At 39.9% G+C, this 21,733-nt stretch overlaps 1 protein-coding gene across 5 annotated transcripts in view; it reads left to right on the top strand.

Annotated features, from left to right (window-relative positions):
* DLC1 (DLC1 Rho GTPase activating protein) overlaps nt 1-21,733 on the top strand; it is a 360,572-nt gene that overhangs the window by 144,318 nt on the left and 194,521 nt on the right. For all 5 annotated transcript variants that reach the window (XM_045588917.1, XM_036459000.2, XM_036459001.2 and 2 more), the window contains one exon: nt 20,238-20,271. In XM_045588917.1, coding sequence (XP_045444873.1) covers nt 20,238-20,271 — 34 coding nt within the window. The remainder of the gene's footprint in view (nt 1-20,237; nt 20,272-21,733) is intronic.

Here is a 21,733-nt window from a genome sequence, read left to right as displayed (position 1 = left end):
TGGATCAATGATTCATTGAGTAAGTGTCTGCTTCCTCCCCTCCCACTCACACTTCAACTCACCCCAGTCCCACCCCCACCAGGTTTCCACATCTGCCCTTGCTGGTGTTTGTAGGGACTTCCTCAATTTCCATGCTACTAGTTCAAATGACTGCATTTTTATTTACATCCTTCTTGATGTTAGCATCACTTCCATCTCCAGACTGTGCATCTCGTTTAAAAAACAGTTTCTTGTTTCATCTTCTGTGACATCATGCATTTCTGGTTTTTCTTTCCTCTCTGATCCTGATTAGTCCATCCTATTGGCCCTTCTACTTGGTCCTTAAACCCACATCCAATCCCAGACCCACTCTCACATGACAAGGCCTCATTTCTCCAGTGTTAGGCCGCACCCAATTTAAATTTCAGCCCCGACCTCTCTTCTGACCTCTGCACTTCTATAACCAGTGGGTTAGGTCTCCGAGTTGTCTCTTCTTGAACTTATCTGACACTGAGCTGAGCTCAGTCCATTTCTCGTGCAGTCCTCTCTACCTCCAGTGCCTCCAGTACACCATCAACTCAGCTTCATGTGATAGAAGCTAAGCATCTTCTTTATCACTGCCTCTCCCACACTCCCACCATCAGTCCATCACCAAGTCTCTGCTGATGATTCTGCCTCTAAAAATGTAAGTTAGGCCTGACACTTCTCTTCATCTTCATCACTAGCACTGCATTTTATTTCCCAATCTGTCCTGTCACACATATTAATGCTGAGTCTTCCCAATATGTTCTACTCAGGACTGGCAGGGACATCTCTGATAACTGCAAATCAAATCATGTCACCTCCTTAAAAACTATGGGTAGATGCTCAGTGCTTAAACTATAAGGCATTGAATAACCTGGTTGCCACCTAATTCTATAGCATCATTTATACCATCCTTTCCCGTTACTCATTGAACTCCAACCACAGGTTCTGTTTTCAGAACTAAAATCAAACCAGCGTGTGCCCTAGCCAGCTTGGCTCAATGGATAGAGTGTCAGCCTATGAACTGAAGGATCCCAGGTTTGATTGTGGTCAAGGGCACAAGCCTAGATGCAGGCTCAATCCTCAGTAGAGGGCATGCAGGAGGCAGCTGATCCATGACTCTCTCTCTTCATGATGTTTCTGTTTCTCTCTCCCTCTGCCTTCCTCTCTGAAATCAATTTTAAAAATGTACTTAAAAATAAAAATAATAAATAAAATTAAAATAAAATAAAATAAAATAAAATAAAATAAAATAAAACCAGTGTGTTCATCTAGTTCAGCAATTCTCAAAGTATGGTGCCCAAAGTAACAGTGGTGACATCACCTGGGAACTTAAAGAAAATATAAATTCTCTAGCCCCATCCTAGACCTACTGATGTATTGAATCCGAAAACTCTGGGAGTAGACCTCCACAGCTGATTCTGATGCACATTCTACTTTGAGAACCACTGATCTAGCAAAACTGAAAAATGAATTCCTGCAAGTCCTACTTTTACTGTTTTTTCATTACTTGGACACATCTGATTTGTCAGGGTCTTTTGGTGGATTTAGTGAAGGAAAGATATTGGAGGAGGCTACTGCTGCTTGTCCAACTTGGTAAGTTGGCTCCTGGTGAAATAGGGAAAACCATAGGTGGATTTTAAATTGTGAGTGACAAGACAAAATTATCTGTACTTTTTTGTGAGACTTTGGATGTTCTACTTTATCATGTCTCAACTTGGGTAGCGGTCAGCTGATACTCACAAAACTATGGTCTAAGTGCAAGCAAGCCTTCCTTAAGCAAAAAGCTGGACCCTCTTACTGTCCAACATTACCTTTCAGTGTCTTGAATCATTAATAAAACTTGCATGTGTATGTCTTTTTCTCTCAAATCTCAAGTTCACTGAAACTAGGCATTGCACTTCATAATTTTTCATGTTTTCCTCATTGCCTTGCAATACCAAGTTTTTAATAAATATTGAATGAGTGGTTGATAGGGCCACTTTCTTTGCTTTCATTTGGAATAAATATAAACCACTGTGTGTTTTAAAATGTGATGCAAGAAGACAATATCTTTTTCCCAGAGAATATTTAGTCGTGACCTTCATCTGTGAGAGTGCCGGAGTTCTTTTCCTAAGAATTCTTAAATCTCCATGGTGTTTTCCAAAGAGTTACAGCAGCTGTTTGTCTTCACGTGAAAGACTGTTATGTACTAAGAATCATTCACTGACAGCCGGCTTCATTTATGTCCCTACCTTCCCATCAGGCCTCCGAAACCACCCACTCGCCAGCCTCCTTTCATGTAGCAGAGCAACATTTATGGCCTCCTGATGTTTTTCTGTGACTGTACACAACTACTGCCCCAGAACATGTTTAAGTGTTTGAGAAGTGTTTTTAGAACCATTGTGCAATTTAGTAGGACTATTGGAAGCAAGAAAAAAATTTTTTTCTATGTATCACATTATCCCTTCTTGCCGTACGAGAAGGAATCCAACAGTCTCCTTGAGGGACTGGCTCTGGTCTGAGAGCCAAAAGCTCATTAGCCTCCCTCCTACTTCCTCTCAGGGCTTTCAGAGCTCTAAACAAGCTATAAAAGCAAAAACCCAGGGCCGACTGCTCAGCTTCTGAGATTTCTCTTTCTTTGTTGGTTTTTCCCCAGTTGTTTTATAAAATGATTGCAATAAGTTACAGGATCCTAACAAAAAATACTCTGTTATGGTCCTCACGTCCAGTGAGTGCCTTCGTTGGGTCTGTTTTCTACGTAAGTTCATTCATATGCCTACGTAATTTCAAGAAACTCAAACATTTCTTAGAATTTAATGCTTAAATCAATCATTTGAAATATCTTATAGTAAATAACCTTTATACAGCATCACCAAAATACTGACAAAAGACTATTTGATACCCTGATAGTTGCCTTGTATACATGGCATATGAGTGGAGCATATAAGACATACAAACATAACATCTTTGAGATTTATCAAAGGAAACACCATTGTGATTGCATTTTGGTTGGTTTAACATATGCATATGTGTGTGTGTGTGTGTGTGTGTGTGTGTGTGTGTGTGTGTTTTAATTTATGTCGGAGAGAGAAAGGTAGAGGGAGAGATAGAAACATCAAAGATAAGAGAGAAATCATTGATTGGCTGCCTCCCAAACACTCCCCACTGGGGATCGAGCCCACAATCCAGGCATGTGCCCTAACCTGGAATTGAACCGTGACCTCCTGGTTCATGGATCGACTCTCAACCACTGGCCACACCAGCCGGGCACATTTTGGTTGGTTTAAATTGCAAATTTTCAAGTTCAGTAAAGGCTTTACAATAATTTGATGTATAATATGATTCTAATCTGAAAAATACATATATTCAATTTTTCATTTAATAAGTAAAAGTACATGGTTTGAATTTGGTTTGGAATGTAAGGGCTTACTCATATTAACACAGAAAACTGTATTATATTGTTAAAATTGGAGCTTATTTTAAAGTCACTTTTAAGGAATTGCCCTAGAGACATGTACTACATGTTTCCCAATAATATGAGCTACTAAAATTATTTAGTTTGCTTCCTATGGTATCTCTTGAGAGTTCCCTTGTTAGCACATTTGAGAGAGAAAAACAACAAAAATATTATTTTTCTCAATATGTTTTTATTGATTTTTACAGAGAGAGTAAGGGAGAGGTATAGAGAGATAGAAACATTGATGAGAGAGAAACATCATCAATCGCTGCCTCCTGCATACTTCCTACTGAGGATTGAGCTCACAACCCACGCACATGCCCTGACCAGGAATCAAACCAGCAATCTCTTGGTTCATGGGTCAATGCTCAACCACTGAGGCACATTGGCCAGGCAAATTTTTAAAAACATGGTTAGATTTCTCTCTAATGTAAGACAGAAAAAAAATCCAGTCTGATTTGTCACTTTGCATTCACTGTTCTCCAATAACAGACTTATTCCTACTCTGCTCAGTGGCACCTTTCATGAAGCCACAAAACTAGATGTATTGAGATACATTAGCTGTCTCACATCTATAATAATCTATAATAATAAAAGCGTAATATGCTAATTAGACCTGACAGCCAAACAACCTTCCGGATGTCATTCTGGACATCCTTCTGGACAAAACCACTGCAGCAGGGGCCAAGGCAGAGGCGGTTAGGGGCGATCAGGCAGGCAGGTGAGTGGTTAAGGGAAAACGGGCAGGCAGGCAGAGTAGTTTGGGATGATCAGGCAGGCAAGCAGAGGCAATTAAGGGCAATCAGTTAGGGGCAATGAGACAGACAGGTAGAGGCAGTTAGGGTGATCAGGCAGGCAGGCAGATGAGGTTAAGGGTGATCAGGCAGTCAGGTGAGTGGTTAGGGATGATCAGGCAGGCAGACAGAGTGGTTAGGAGCCAGCACTCCCAGATTGCGAGAGGAATCCCGGATTGAAAGAAGGTCAGGCTGGGCTGAGGGACACCCCCTACTATGCATGAATTTTGTGCCCTGGGCCTCTAGTAATTCATAAGCTAGCTTGCTGGATTGGTCTGCACTTAATACAACAGTAAAGTAACTGTCTATTTTTTCAAAGTCTACAATATGTTTATAATCAGAAAAAAATATTTATTTTCAAAAGGAATAATACTACTAGCTTTAAAGGAATAATACCACTAATTATTTTATGCCTTATATAATAGGATTACTATAAGGATTAAATAAAATTCTAAATATAAATATTCAATAACAATAAAGGTTTCATATGCATGACCTTATCTCTGTACATATGTCAATATGGTATAAAGACCATATGCCTTACCCTAGCTGGTTTGGCTCAGTGTTTAGAGCGTTGGTCCGTAGACTGAAGGATCCTAGGTTTAATTCTGGACAAGGGCACATACCTCAGTTGGAGGCTTGACCCCTGGCCCTGGTTGGGGTGCATGAAAAAGGCAACCAATCGATGTTTCTTTCTCACATTGATGTTACTCTCTCCCCCACTCTCTTCCACTCTCTCTAAAAATCAATGGAAAAATATCCTCAGGTGAGGATTAACAACAAGAACAAAAAGATTATATGCACGCATCACATTTTGTTGAAAAGTCTAAGTTCCTTAAGGGTAGAAATAAAATTTTTTATGTTATATGTAATTCCTATTTTTACTTAAAATGTAGAGGGGAGATCAATAAATATAAATTAATAAATGATGACCATCTATCCAAGCAGAATGCTTAACTGCAAAGAATGATGAAAGAGAATAATGAAGACTAGGACCAGCTTTCATTAGGACTGTCACACACACAATAATAATAATAATAATAATAATAATAATAATAATAACAACAACAACAACATAAAATGATGCTATTGAATTGTAACAAGGGGAATTGTATTCTTTAAATTAAGGGTAAATTAATGTCTTTGAACATCAAATATTCTTAAAAAGGAGGTCTAAAAAACCTAGCTCCTTAGGAAATAAGATGGATTTAAATTTAGATATAGTTTTGCAGATGTATACAAAAGATAGCATAAGTTCCTCATTTAAATATGTAGGTAAATGTATTAGTTTGTTTGTTGCTGCATAACAAATTACCCCAAATTCAACAACTTAAAATAACTAGGAACATTTAAAATCTTTATGGGTCAAAAATTCAGGAGCAGCTTAGTTGAGTGGTTCTAGCTTGGCATCTGTCAAGATTTCTGAAGGCAAGACTAGGGCTGGAGGATCTGTTTTCAATGTGTCTCGTTCATGTGGCTGTTGTAGTGTGAACTATGTAGGGGGACATGACATAGGAACTAGTTTATACCAGTGCAAGCTGTCCTGTGATGCCTTTTAACACATCCTGTCAGAAGTCACACACCGGTCACTTCTGCCACTCTCTAGAAGGGAGGGGAATGAGGCTGCATCTTTTAAAGAGAGTTGTGTCAAAGAATTTGTGGACAAATATTAAAACCATCACACTAAGTTCTATGGGTCACACCATAGAGAAATCATCTGAGGTCTATGCAGTAAAGAAATATAGCTTCCTAGATCTCATATGGTTTCAGTTTGGCTAAGATATGTTCTGACAGACATTTCAGCACAAATGAAGAATTACTTAAAATTTGGAACTTTAAAGATAAGCTAAGTTTTATAACTAAGAAAGCTATAACCTAAAGTGTTTTACTTTGGTAAGGCTCCAGGACTAGATCTGAGGTCTCTAGAAGCCCAGTTTTAATCCTTTTTATATGTTAGGATGTCAGATCCATATGAAATCAATGTAAAAATCTAAACTCAAGTTAACATTTTGTGTCCAACAAAGTATGTCTTATAAGGGCTACAAGTAGATAAACATACTAAAGTACTTGCACTTTAAGTAGAACAAAGATATAACTATAACAATTATTTATTTATCAATTGATCTATGATTATCTTTTAAAGCAAAATTAATCACAGGTATTCAACAGCAGTGGCTACCAGTTAAAATAGCCCATAGATAATATCTTAAATGTTTTGATTAATTAATTAAGCATTTAATTAAAGCAATTTTGATTTTTCTATTTGAAATGTTGTTTATCATAAAGAAAATGTACTACTGTTGTGTGTATTTTTGAAGTTCAAAGCCCAATGTAAATAATGCAATTGAATAAAAACATCTTTTAAGGTTTCCTTCAATAAATATTTAATTTTTAGTACTCAGTGTTCCCAGAGTGAAGACTAAGTGGAAAGGTACCATTTGTAAATATAATTTTTGACCCATATACTAAAGAAAAGAGTTGGGGAATTAAAAATAGGCTTACAGAGAATGTAACACTTTTACTAAATTCCTATAAAAGACACTTAAAAATAGGTCATTTCTTTCATCTGGGCCATGTGGATTTGTTTATTATTATAGGAGAGCCTGCAATAACCACCAATTTTAAAAGTGTTTCTTTCTTATTAAAAAAAATAGATAATAGATATTTCAGGAAATCTTCCAGTTTTGCTGAGAACTAGATGAATTATCCTTCAGATTTAGGGCTCATGTGATAGTAACTTCCTTTTTTCTTTTTTCTTTTTCTTTTTTTAAGGGGCATTAGCTAATTGGAAAGAGAATAGGGCCTCATCACGGAAGAAACATTCTCTACATCACTCAAATGCGCTGATTGCTCAGTGCTCTCACTTTGGAAAAACTTTATCATCTCTAGTTTCTTTATTGACTATTTCTTTGTTTAACATAAAGATTAATAAGCCTGGGTGTTTAAAAAAATATGTAATTCTTTCCTAGTATTACATTTTTCATTTTACATATTTCGGATACTATCCGTTTTGGGGAGAAACCCTGCTATATTGTAATCCTGAAAAGGGGGAAGTAGCAATATTGCTTTTGTATTTTGTATTTTAAATTGTGCTACCAATATTTTCCTTTGTTAGTTATAGAAAATAGACCATTGGATGAAGTTGTACCCAAAACAAAAGTTAGAGTTACTCCCCAAGGAAACTAAATTCTCTCTGGACCACAGCTTAGTTCTTTGACTTCCTTTCTCAACCCTCTTTCCAGCCTTCTAAAGTCCTGATGCAAACTCCTTCCCTTCCTTCTATGTTCTCTCCCCTGTTTGGCCCCTCCTAGTGTCTTTAATCCGGCCCTCCACTTCTGTATTTCCACACACACACACTGTACACAGCCCCCACAGATGTGAGCATTAGTTTTGTAGTGAGACTGGTCACAAGTATTGAAAAAAGTCATTTTGTTATTTGTGGAGAGTGCTCTTTGACACCACCTATTGCCTGGAGAAGTGGGCTTCTTGTGATAGCAAGGGGAGGGGGGGGGGGGATCTCCTGAGACTGGCATGGGAGAATGAATGGAATTTATTTGCTTGGAGTTAAATCCCTGAGTTTCCAAGATCCCATTTCCTTTCATCCCACCAAGGAAGAAGTCCCATTCTGCTTTCAGCAGAGCTGGGATTAAAGCTGTTCTCCAGAGTTTTCACTACATCTGGGGGCACATTCCAATCCAGCATCAGGATAGCTTTGTTTGTGTTCCCAGTTGTAGTCCATCAGTCCATCGCCTATGGGGTCAGTCACATGGGTATGGAGGTAACACAGGCAAATGCAAGAGAGCCACAAGAGCCAAGAACACCAAGAGAGTCCCCAGCCACAAGAGAGTGAGATCCTTTAACTGGGGGATTATATAGTCCCAAGTTTTGTGGACTGCAGTGGCCCCATCTTCTCTGGCCAATGATCTCTGTTCCCAGGTTTGACTAAAAGACACCTTCTCTTCTCACCCAGACTTTACTGTGCATGCGTCCATCACCTCCTTGTTGGACCCCTTCCCCCAATGATTTGCAGGGAAGGGACAGGTGGTTCCCTGAGGAGTGTGAAATTGTAGCTTCCTGGTAAAGCTGCCCTGATGGCCATGCCTATAATGACTGGCCTTCCTTTTGCTCATTTTTTATCCTATCTAATAAAAAAGTAATATGCAAATTGACCTGCACTCCAACACAAGATGGCTGCCCCCATGTGGTCAAAGATCCTGCCCCCATGTGGACACAAGATGGCCACCACAAGATAGCCAGCAGGGGAGGGCAGTTGGGAGGGACCAGGCCTGCAAGGGGGGACAATTGGGGTGATCAAGCCTGCAGAGGTGGGCAGTTAGGGGTGACCAGGCCAGCAGAGGAGGGAAGTTGGGGGTGAACGAGCCTGCAGGGAAGGGCAGTTAATGGGGGGGACCCAGGACTACAGGGGAGAACAGTTGGGGGGAAACAAGATTAAAGGGGAGGGCAGTTAGGAGCAAACAGGCTGGCAGGGGAGCAGTTAGGCATCAATAAGGCTGGCAGAGGAGTGGTTACGGGGTGACCAGGCTGACAGTCAGAAGCAGTAAGGGACAATGAGGAAGGCAGATAGGCAAGCAATTGGGAGCCAGCAGTCCTGGATTGTGAGAGGGATGTCCGACTGCCCAGTTAGGATCGGGCCTAAACAGGCAGTTGGACATCCCTCAGGGGGTCCCAGATTGGAGAGGGTGCAGGCTGGGCTGAAGGACACCCCCCACCATGCACGAATTTCATGCACCGGGCCTCTAGTTTATTATAAAAGGGTATGATTCAGGAACAAGCAGGTGGAAGGAATGCTTAGGGCATGGTTTGAAGAAAGGAAATGGAGCTTCCATGCCTTCTCCAAGTAACCAAAGTTAGAAAAATTTTCATTTGTTTACTGTCAATAAACTCTCTAAAACCCTTCCTTCTGAGTTTTTATGAAGGCTTCGTTGCAAGGTGTGATTGATTAAATCATTGGCCAATGGCAACCAACTCAACCTCCAGCCTCTCTCTCCTCCCTGGAGGTGGAGGTAGAGGGGAGGGGTGGGACTGAAAGTTCTAACCCTCTAATCACATGGTTGGCTCCACTGGCAACCAGCCCCCAGCCTTAGGTGCTTTCCAGAAGTCACATCATGAACATAACAAAAGACACCTTTATCACTGTCATCACTTAGGAAATTCCAAGAGTTCTAGGAGCTCTGTGCCAGGAAGCAGACTAACTATATTTTTCTTATTATAAATCACAATATCACTCCCTTATTTCCCCTCCTGGCACTCCCCATAGGTCCAACCTACCTGGATGCCATGGGCATGGGATAGTGCAGTTGAAGTTCATACAAAGTACTTCCATATAAATTATCATCCAAACTGGGACACTTGTGAGAGTTAAAGGAATTGCTAAAATTAATTGTGATTGCTGCAAAAACGCAAACCAAAAAAATATGCTACTCAACAATTACATAACCATTATAGTTTTGTTGTTTTTAATACATTTTTTATTGATTTCAGAGAGGAAGGGAGAGAGAGAGGGAGAGAGAGAGAGAGAGAGAAAGAGAGAGAGAGAGAGAGAGAGAGAGAGAGAGAGAGAGAGAGAGAGACATCAGTGATGAGAGAGAATCATTGATTGTCTGCCTCCTGCACGCCCTCCACTGGGAATTAATCCCACAACCCAGGCATGTGCTCTGACCGGGAATTGAACAGTGACTTCCTGGTTCATAGATTGACGCTCAACCGCTGAGCCATGCCATCCGGGCCATTATAGTTTATTAATATTATTATTGTTATTATTATTATTTATCTTTATTGTTGAAAGTATTACAGATGTCCCCTTTGTTTGTGTATTTGTTTGTTTCTCACCATCATAGATTTTTATATCATATGATAAATAATGGAACACCCTGGTGCTCTATACACTCTCTCGCAGAACTGCTCCTCCACTTGTCATAACATAGTGAGAAGCTAGAAAACTCCAGGACAAGCAGAATAGGGAAACTAAGACTAAAAATAGTTAAACATCAGTTTGCAGCCACCTAGTAAAGTCTATCTTCCTTAAATCAAGGACACATAAGAGTAAGTGGTTTGCACTTCTCTCCAACCAGAGGGAAAATAGTTTAAATCACCTCACCCTACTTAGGGAGACAGATAACAGAAATCCATTCAATTCCATTGGCCAACTATACCCAAGGACAGACAAATTAACAGAGTAAAATCTCACTTTGGCACAGCAGCATAAAGCTGATGAATATTCTATTGATCCTCCCCCAAAACCTCCCCTAGACACTCAGCCTTTAACCCTTCTGGAAACAGAGGTCCCTCCAGGGGGTCATGGCCATTCCATTCCCTTCCCCCCTTCTTCCCTCTAAGGGACCCCACGAGACTTGTAACAAGGAGAGCAATAGGCAACTGCAGCTTGTCCCGGGCTAACCCCTGATCTTATCTCCAAGGCCCCCTTTTCTCAGACTCCTCACTGAGCAGAAGCAGCCCAGCCTGAGCTCTCCTCTTAGTTCTTCTATCCCTTTCCCTTTTGCACCGTCCGAAGTATATCTTTGCTGCAGCCAATGAATTCTTACTTACTTTGCTAAACTTTGTATCTTGATTGAAGTCTTTCCCTCAAGAAAACAAGAACTGAGGTCTGGTCGTCTCCCCAGTAATATCCTCTTTGCCCACATTTCATATGCATAGTTCACACACACCTAACCCACATTTCCCTCCTGCCCTGCAGGCTCTGAGTATCCTGCTGGCTCCAGCAAGCACCAGAGCAAAACTGGCAGCCACACCAAGTGACTGGTAGGACAGCAGTGCCAGACGCTTTTGTCACCACTGGAAATCAGGAGCTAGCTGTCCCTAAGCACTTGTGTCTGAGTGTACTTTGTTAAACCAGGGAGCAACCTGCCTGCTGTTCTTAAAAGGGAGGTGTTTTTTTTAGAATACATCTGGAAAGGCTTGGGGAAAGTCTGTTTATCACTAGTCATTACATTAAAGTGAGAACTGTTCTCAGCACATGAATCTCACACCCTACTAGACAAGACCAGAGGAGCCGGAAAGAAACCCACCCTGACTGACAGTGATACAGCTATTTATGATTTAAGGTAGGGGTGTCGAACTCAATCAGAGAAGGGGCCAAAATCTAAAATCCAGCCTAAATAGCGGGCCGAATGGTTTACTGAACAGTCATAAACTGTCATTGTGATGGAAACGCAGCGGAATGCAGTGATGACAGCGTGGTGCGGGCCACATTGCAAGGCCTGGCGGGACGGATTTGGCCCGCGGGCCTTGTGTTTGACACATGTGATTTAAGGCATCAAAAAATGAACATTACAAAACGAAGCATATGCCGAAACCAGTTTGGCTCAGCAGTAGAGAGTCAGTCTGCGGACTGAAAGGTCCTAGGTTCAATTCCGGTCAAGGGCCTGTACATTGGTTGCGGGCACATCTCTGGTAGGGGGTGTGTAAGAGGCAGCTGGTTGATGTTTCTCTCTCATCGACGTTTCTAGCTCTCTAGCTCTCTCCCTTTTTCTGTAAAAAATCAATAAAATATATTTAAAAAAAAAACAAAAAAAAAAAACGAAGCATATTCTTACCATACAATTTGCCACTTCCCTCTTGGTATTTACCCAAAGGAGCTGAAAATGTAAACACATGATGTTTGTAGAAGCTTTCTTCATAATTAATTGTCAAAACCTGGCAAGAACTAAGATGTCCTTCAGTAGGCGAATAGATAAATAAACTGGTACATTCGGACAATGCATTATTATAGTCCATAAACGTGGGTAACAGTATAAACATAGTAACAAATAATAAAAATGCCCTGATCAAGAATTGAGCAGTGACCTCCTGGTTCATAGATCGATGCTCAATCACTGAGCCACACTGGCCAGGCTATGTAGTCAAATTTTTATGTCACAATGACAGATCCAACCATAGGAATAATTTACACTTAGGGAGTTCTGGGACAAGTACTGTGTTAATCCCCTTTTGTGCAGTATTTCAATTAATCCCCAAATAACCTTGAGATGTAGGTATTATTATTATTTTTTTTTATTTTATTTTATTTTTACAGATGAGGAAACTGAGCTCAGAGAGTTCTAGAAACCTGCCAAAAGGCACAGAGCTAATTAGTGGCATCAGGGAGCCTAGCTCTTGTTCATACCCATCATTTTCTCTTTTAGCCTTCAGTCTTGAATTCGCAACTAGATTTCTTAGTTTTACAGCAGACCTTGTATTTCTTTTAGCTCTTGGTAAAAGACTGCACATGTAGTGGTTACTCAATATGTGTCTGTTAACTAATTAACTAGAACTGGGCCCAAGAGGCTGGGGATCTGAGAGCCCAGCACGTAGCTGGCAGCTGAGCATTCCAGGAGGAGGGAGCAGCGGCGTTCAAGCATTTTAGAGCAAACAGTGTGGGAGTGATAAACCGGAGCGGGACGATTGCCTTTGCAGTGTCCTTCCGATAGTGCAAGGACAAGGTCTGCACACCAGCAGAAAGCTGACTCAGGCCAGGAAAATAAGGACTGGACCAAATGAGGGAAAATCCATTCGGAGAGCTACTAGGAAGAATGAGACGACATAAAGGTTAGCACCCAAAGGCCGATGAATTACTGGTTAGCGCCATCCAGCAGGAAAAATAAGCAGTCATTCTGAGGTAGTGGCTCACTGAATAAGTCACCTGTCTTAAACATCATTTTTCCTTACATGTAGTTATGTGAACGTGTACTATGAATAATACAGCCAATGTTTAAACCCGCAAATGTATGTGCTTTATTTTTATTATTTAAAGCAAGTCAAGTGAAAAAAGAAATGTATGTTTTTTTTATGTTTTATATTCTCTTAATGATGTATTTTTTTCATTGCAGTTTACATTTAATATTACTTTGGACTAGAGGCCCCGTGCACGAATTTGTGCACAGTTAGGGTCTGGCTGGCCCACCCTGATTGGGGCGAGGGGATGTGGGTACTGCCCCAGCCCCTGATCAGGGTGAGGGAGGGGCCAATCGGAGACAGGACCAGCTGGGGGAAGGGGTTGTGGGCAGTTGTCCCCTGGTCGAACTCCCGGTCGAGGAGATAATTTGCAGATTAGCCTTTTATTATACAGGATTGTATACTGCATAGTGGTCAGACAGTTATATCCTTTACAAAGTGCTCCCCCTACTATTTCCAAGTACCCACCTACCACCATAGAGAGCTATTACAATATTATCGACTATATTCTCTATATATAGCTCTTTTTTACATCACCATGACTATTCTGCAACTACCCATCTGTACTTCTCAATCCCTTCACCTTTTTCACCCAGTCCCCCAACTCCCCTTTGAAATGTGTTTAAATTTAATATTTTTAAAAGTATTAAATAAATAGTTTATAGGTATTAAAAGTGCTATAGTTTGGGAAACAGGACCAAATAATATTAAATTCCGCCTACCAAGAAGATCCTATATTTTCTTAGTGTTTTGAAATTAGTTTCTATGAAGGAATGATGACTCTCAAAGCTAGAGAAGTATTTTGTAAACCAAAAGGGGCGACATCAGATTGTCAGTCAGACACAGCTTTTCAATGAACTTCTTTGTTCAAATGAAAGCAAACAGAAATCATTGACTGGCTAATAATATCGCAGACTGGAGTGATTTCAAAAGAGTCTTTAAATAAAGAGATGGAAATAAACTCATTTTCCAATGCACCTTTTTTTCTGTTGTCTTTCATGTCTTCCCCCCCAAAAAAACGGGGAGCCCCAAACCCTTCCTGTGGCCCATGGTACCCACAATGGGCTCTTGTGCCCTCGTCTGAGACAGAGGCTATTCCATCGCTGAGGGAGGTTTTCCTGAAATTTCTGAGGACATAATGACCCCTTTCTAAATTTCTCTGTAAGATATTTTGTGGGAACAAAAGTGAATGTTTTCCAAGGAAAGGAATATATTACTCTGCCACTGGTTCCTGCAAGTTTTAGAAAGGCAAATGGAGGAAATCTCTGTAGAAAAGGACAGAATATTCCATGAACTTCTGTGTGAAATCACTAATATATTTTTAAAACATGCAAAACAAGCACTGACTGTAAAGAGAGAAAATTAATGATATGGCTTTTTATTTTAACGCGAGATGAAAATGAAACCCTTCACGGAAACGTTCAGTCTATCATAGCTGCCTATTGTTGGAAGGGGTTAGCTTTCAAAGTCCTTTTAATGGTAGTATTCTGTGAGCCTGATTTAAAAAAAAAAAAAAACTGATAGAAAAAAAAATATATATATATATGAGGAACATAACATATTAATAAAAATAACATATTAAAGGGGAAAATCATTCTCAATTTTCACCTAAAATCATCAAGAAGAAATTGGATCAATTAGAATGCTTCCATTGTCATTAGATTTAAAAAGATCCAGATACAACATCTATTACTTAGTTACTGTTTATGTCAGCAGCTTCTAGGCAGTTAGTGGAAGGTCCTAAAAGGTGTTGGGCTGTGGTCCCCCAGTAAGTGCAGAAAACCGTCCTAGTTCAGATCAAAAGAATCAACATGTGTCTCCAACATTTCCGCCAGGCATGTCCAAATCAGCATTTCCCCAGCCATTTTTTACATCCAAAACACAAACAGACTCACACACAGCCCGAGCTCCCACACACAGCTTTTAAAGACCTCATTAAGAGAGAGCAAATTGTTTCCTCTCCTCTTACTAAAAAAGCTCTTTCTTAAATGGTTTTTTAAAAATTCAGCTGTAAAACACCTTCGCAGATGAACTTAAATGAAAATCTTTACATGCGGAGGGTCAGTATGACCATACCAAAGGTTGTTATTCTATCATTTGACTATCATGAAGAAGAATAACAAAAGGCTATGAATTATTTTTTCTCTCTCATTTGGAAGTTATTAGTAGATTTCCCTTTGTTCCATTGAGAAATGAGAGAAGAAAATATGAAGTTATAGCGAACCCATATGGCCAGCAGGAAAATCCTGTTTAATTGCTTTATTGCCAGAAATGTTAAATCACTTCCTGAGGATACAGTTCAAATGAAACATGTGGCAGCTATTAACAAAAGCCCCTAATGAATTCCAAAATATGCCTTTTATGGGAGCTTTCTCATAAGCAGCAGGCATACATGTTACTTAAACTGTACATACAAATATGCATTTGGTATTTTAATTCCACAGATATTTGATGAACACTTGCTCCGTCCCAGGCTCGCTAGCCAGCCTGCATGGAACGTTTCTTTCTGTGCAACAGACATAACACCAAGGAGCCTCAGGACATGGACCCCAAACCTAGCCGTTTCTCTTCTCAGATGTCAAAGGGAGAAAGAAAAAAAAAAAAACTTGACCAACACCTCCTTCCTGAAGGTTTGAGGCCCAAGAAAACCAGTTCATTTTCACCTGGATTGTCCTAATTATCTACGATATTCCTATTCCTTTTAACAGCCCGTCCGTGGTGATGTTAATTATTGTCATTTAGCATCCACTGCATGGATTTATTTTTTATCTTTTCACACATCTTCTTTAATTGGATATGAATTCCACAAAGAAGAATCCTTTTTCTTTTTTTTTAAATATATTTTATTGATTTTTCACAGAGAGGAAGAGAGAGAGAGAGAGAGTTAGAAACATCGATGAGAGAGAATCATCGATCAGCTGCCTCCTGCACACCCCCCACTGGGGATGTGCCTTCAGCCAAGGTACATGCCCTTATCCGGAATCGAACCTGGGACCTTTCAGTCCGCAGGCCGACGCTCTATCCACTGAGCCAAACAGGTCCCAGCAAGAATCCTTTTTCGTTAAAAGTTGCTGTACATGTAATAATGTGAGGCATCTAATATGAATCTACAAATAGCTTTAATTAATTGAGAAACCAAGTGTCAGTTTTGTTTTTTGTTTCTATATTTAATTTCTTTCATCCCTGGGAAACCTCACAAATTCAATCAATTATTTATAAACCATATTCTAAAGAGACAATTCTACCTCAAATTCAAAGGTAGAATTCAGCTGATGGACATCTAGCTCATATTCTTATGTGCTTTTATTTAAAAGAGAAGTTATCAAATTCTGGGTTACATTAAACTTTGATGTTTTTTGCTGTCTCATAATGTGGCCATCACAGTTACTTAATGGAAGTTAGCCTTGGTAGCTTAAAGAATCATGAAGAACATGATGTGATTTAATGTAACTGACATTGGCTCCATGAAGTATTAGCACTGGCTGTATGGAGGCTAAGATATTTTTGCTTCATAGCGCAGCTCATCAACATTTTATTCCATATTTATTTATTCGTGCTCAGTTGCATACTTTGTAATCAAATAGAATAAAATAAGGAAGGCCTGTCACAGGTCAAGTTGTAATGTGGAGCAAGACACTCAATTTGCCTTTCATGCCTTAGCTGTAAGAAGAGAGAGCTTACTTAGACTTTCTGTCTATCACAGTTATGCCTGCACAGATATTTTGTGATCTAAGGCAGTTTCTTATCATGGGGATCTCTTCCAACCTTTCTGCTCGTTAGTGTTTTGAAATTAGTGTTAGTGACCTCAGAGGCCAGCGTGCCAGTGGTTGGGACACATCTCCCAGGACTGACTGTGGCCTCACACAAGGTGCTTTACCCCCCAGAACTTCATGGAGCTGTCCTAAGGATTGAGTGGGGTTATGGAGTAAAAGCTCAAAACTTTGCCTTGCACATACTAAGAATGCAGTAGGAAGTGTCAGTTAGCTATTGGTATACTAAGGAACTTTCTCATTGAACATCCTTTAATTACCTAGCACCAACCTTGACAAGCTTGGCAATGAAAGCGTTCCTGTTTTGTTTTGTTTTTGTTGTTTATTTTCTTTTCACAAGAAATAAATCCATTTAAAAGCTGTGATCTCTAGCCCAGTTGACACAGCTCAGTGGTTGAACCACCTATGAACCAGGAGGTCATGGTTCAATTCCCAGCCAGGGCATATGCCCAGGTTACAAGCTCACTCCCCAGTGTGGGGTGTGCAGGAAACAGCCGATCAAAGATTCTGTCTCATCATTGATGTTTCTATCTCTCTCCCTCTCTTCAATCAATAAAAACTGAAAATTAAAAAAATGTTATATATATATATATATATATATATATATATATATATATGACATAGTATGGATTTACTGTCATTTTTAGGCATTCCCAGTAGTCCCTGAATTTTGTTCCTGTCAATAGTTTGCAAAATGGGGCAAGGCGTGTGTCTTTCCAAAAAGACACATAGAACAAAACAAATCACCATAACGGTAGGGGACATCGCTGAAAAGGGAGAAAATAGCTTCCCTGAAGAATAGAACCGGAGTTCTTCCAGAAGGGAAGAAAAAACCCGATGACCCTGCTGAAAAGGAAAACAGGCTGAGGAAGATGCTTACAGCCCACTCGGTCCTTCTGATGCCCTGCCCTCCACGTGGGACCCTCCACTCTGCCACTCAGTCACCTGAAAGTCTCCCCATGGCTGCATCTTTGGCAGTGTGCAGAGCTGATGCTAACACCAGAGAACAAGGCATGAGTGGCTGAGGTTAAGTCTCCTTTAATCTCATCGACATTGCCAAAGCAAAACCCCCGGATTTTCTATCCATAGAAAGACTTTTCCCTTATTTGATCTCTAAATTCCCTATTGATCTCTAAATCCTATAAATTCCAAGGGTGAGGATCTCCCTAGTAATAAATACCTCACAACAAGATAGGTGTCTTGGATATTTGATATTTCTGGAAATGAAGATTGATGCTTTTTCCTTAGGCTGATCTTTAACAGGGGTTCATTGAGCCTTTCTCTCTCTCTCTCTCTCTCTCTCTCTCTCTCTCTCTCTCTCTCTCTCTCTCTCTTCTCTCTCTCTCTCTTTCTCTCTCTCTCTCTCTCTCTCTCTCTCTCTCTCTCTCTCACACACACACACACACTCACACACACACACACACATGCACACACGCACACATCAAAATTAGTTACCATATGTCTATTTTTCCTACTCCAACTGTAAGGACTTTGCTCCTTGAAGAAGGGGAGAAACTTGTGGATGTCTTGTGAGATCAATGGCTGTAGGGTAGACGGCGTCAAATCCCAGTGGATCAGACAGATTTATAAAGCATTTCCAGTACAAATCAGTATCCTCATGCTAACTGTATTTTATACATGAATAACTGAGGTGAATGGGAACCAGAAGTCCAACTTCCTAAAATATTTTTAGAGTCTCCACAAACAGTAGAACTAGACATTTATACTACAAGTCTTTTGTAAGTATCTCATTCTAAACTCTGTTTTGTAAAATAATGGTAGTGATAGGTAATATGCTGGAAACTGAATGTCTAACCCTCTCATGTCAGAGAGGTTTAGACCCCTTGACCCGAAGCCCACAGTAACTAACAGAGCAGCTACCTTTGTCTGAGGACCTCGTATGTTTTCTGGAAGCTACCATAGTCCTCTCTGCAGCCCGGGAACCAGGAGTGGTTCATAGAGGAAGGTTCTGGGCAGTGAAGAAATGACAGAGATTTGAAGTGGAAGAGGCCGAGAAAGCAATTTACGCTTTTTGACTCCCAAAGTAAAACAAAGCAGATGAACTCCAACTATTCTACCCAAATTCAAAGAGTGTTTTAGTCTCATTGATCACCAGTCTCTTTAAGGGCAACATGAGTCTGTCTTCAGAAAAGAAAACAATTACATGATGATTTAGAATTATCATAGATGGATCTAGTAACTTTGTTGACAGTTCCACAGCTCTCATTTTCCTTTTCTTTTTCTTTTTAGCTTTGTTGAGGCATAACCTATAATAATAAAAGTGTAATATGCAGCCGAGACCGGTTTGGCTCAATGGATAGAGCATCGGCTTGGGGACTGAGGAGACCCGGGTTCGATTCCGGTCAAGGGCATGTACCTTGGTTGCGGGCATATCCCCAGTAGGGGGTGTGCAAGAGGCAACTGATCGATGACTAACTCTCATCGATGTTTCTGGCTCTCTATCTCTCTCCCTTCCTCTCTGTACAAAATCAATAATATATATATATATATATATATATATTTAAAGTGTAATATGCAGACCAACTGAATGGCCAAATAGCGGAACGACCGGAGGACCATGCTATGATACCCACTGGTGCCAGGCCAGCCAAGGCGGGCGCAATGCGATTGGTCGGGGAGCCCACCATTGCCCCATGATCACCCCAAAGAGGGAGGCCCAGGCTACCCCACAGCACACAGGGGCAGGTGGGCGGGGCCTCCCTCTGTTTGGGAGAGGGGATGATCCATTGCGGCCCCAGTCTGGTGGGCAAGGCCTACCTTTTGGGGGCAATGGATGGGGGGCTCCCCGACTGTGAGAGGGCTTAGGCCAGGCTGAGGGACTGACCCTTTCCCCCCTCCCCCCCGCACCTAGGCCTCTAGTTGACAAATAAAATTGTAAGATATTTCAAGTATACCTTGTGCTGATTTGATATATGTATATGCTGTGAAAGAATTGTTTACAGCTAATTAGTAACATCTGTTACCTCGGATATTTACCCGTTTTTGATGAGAACATTTAAGTTTCACTCTCTTACCAGATATCAATTATATATTGCAATATTATGAACTATAGTCATCATATCGATAGTTTACCTTACATTCTCAGAATTTATTCATCTGATAACCGATAGTTTGTGCCCTTTCAACAACCTCTCCTTATTTCTCCCCTCTTTCACCATCCTTCCAACCTCCCACCCTACCCCCACCACAGTCCCTGGTAACCACTTATGTCCTCTGGTTCACTTAGCATAATGTCCTCAAGGTCTATGTTATTGAAGATGGCAGGAATAGTATCTCTCTCGTGCCTAAATAATATTCAATTATATATCACATCCATATCTTGGCGATTGTGGATAATGCTGCAATTAACAGAGGAGTGCAGATATCTCTTTGATTTCCTCTTATTTCCTTTGAATATATACCCAGCAGTGGGATTGCTGGCTCACATAGCTTTCTGATTTTTAAAAATTTTGTAATAATATTATTTGATGTTTCTTTCTAATAATACCACAATTTTGTAATTTTTGTTTTCTTTTTCAGGCTCTCCCAGGTATTTCAGAGAAGGAAATGGCTGGTAAGTGGAAATATGGTTTATTTTTTCCTTTTTATCTATTTTAAAATGAAAATTCATCTTCATGTAGACATTTCATTAAAACTGTGTTGATCTCATCAATATTTGTACAGATATTATTGTTGAATTACTGATAAGTTGTGTTGCTCAAAATGTAAAATATATATATGTGGTTTTCTAATATAGTATTTCATCTACTAGAATGAGATTTATGCTTCTTGTAGCCCTATTAGTGTTTGTAGAATGAATGACAGCAACCACAACTTTTTTCTGGAGGGAAAGAATGAGATGTTGTTTACTGTGTGGAGAATGGTCTTTGGAAATTGGTTGTTAGTAATTATCAATATTTGGTTTTTAATCCTAAGTAGCTTGTTTAGTAGTCAAGGGAAAAGATGTACTTCTTTAAAGCTGAGGCTATACCACCAAAATTTTAATTCTAAAGCAATAGGAAAATTATATTGGAAATAATTATAATATTTTATGTGTTCTGTGCTATCATTATAACTAAAGTATTGTGGAAAATGGATAAGGTCTGATGAAAAAACATAGAATATGAAAAATCAGTTGAATTGGTAGGATTATGTGTTTTTTTAAAAATCGGTGGCTCTTTCCCAGTATTGTCTTATGTTTCCTGTGTAATAACAATAGGTTTTTATAACACAGATTAAAAGTGTGCTCCCAAGTGTGAAGCACATCACTTAGTTCTTAGACACTTGTGATTTTTAAGAGCCATATTGAAGGTTTATAGTATTATCTAAAAATGGCATGAGTTTGTAGATTTATAATGAAGCTTTGGAGTTGGTCTGAGGTGATTTTTATGCAAGGGATGTTCCCTTTCTAGTTTGAGATCTTATGTTTGCTGCTAGATAGTTTTCACACAAAAGTTTTTATGGTTTGTCTCCTTCCATGGCTTAAGTTTTCTTTTATGTCAGACTCGTTCTAATTTCTTCACGCTAATATGTTGAAAGGTAACCCTTCAGAAGAAGGAAAATACTGAACTGGCATCAGTTAAGAGGAAAGCTGTTGCTCTAACTGGTTTGGCTGTGGATAGAGTTTTGGCCTGTGGACTGAAAGGTCTCAGGTTCGATTCCAATCAAGGGCATGTACCTTGGTTGTGGGCACATCCTCAGGAGGCAGCTGATCGATGTTTCTCTCTCATCCATGTTTCTAACTCACTATCCTTCTCCCTTCCTCTCTGTAAAAAATCAATAAAAAAAATATTTTTTTTAAAGAGGAAAGCTGTTCAATTTAACAATGTAGTGGTATTGCATGGATTAGTAGCAAATATTGAACAAATTTAAATTACAGTTCCAGGGCACTAATATCTTAAATAGCTTGTGTTAGCTATCTAGTAAGGACAAGAAATAAATGGTGAAGTGGTCATTTGCATTGCAAAGGAAACGGAATTCACCTAAGGCCTGGCTGTAACCTTGGTTGTGACATTCTCTACAACTCCCAAGATTAG

This window comes from Pipistrellus kuhlii, unplaced genomic scaffold (assembly GCF_014108245.1).
Source record: "Pipistrellus kuhlii isolate mPipKuh1 unplaced genomic scaffold, mPipKuh1.p scaffold_m20_p_3, whole genome shotgun sequence".
NCBI classification, from domain to species: domain Eukaryota; kingdom Metazoa; phylum Chordata; class Mammalia; order Chiroptera; family Vespertilionidae; genus Pipistrellus; species Pipistrellus kuhlii.
The sequence above is the reverse complement of the archived record's forward strand: the minus strand, read 5'-3'. Positions and strand labels throughout refer to the sequence as shown.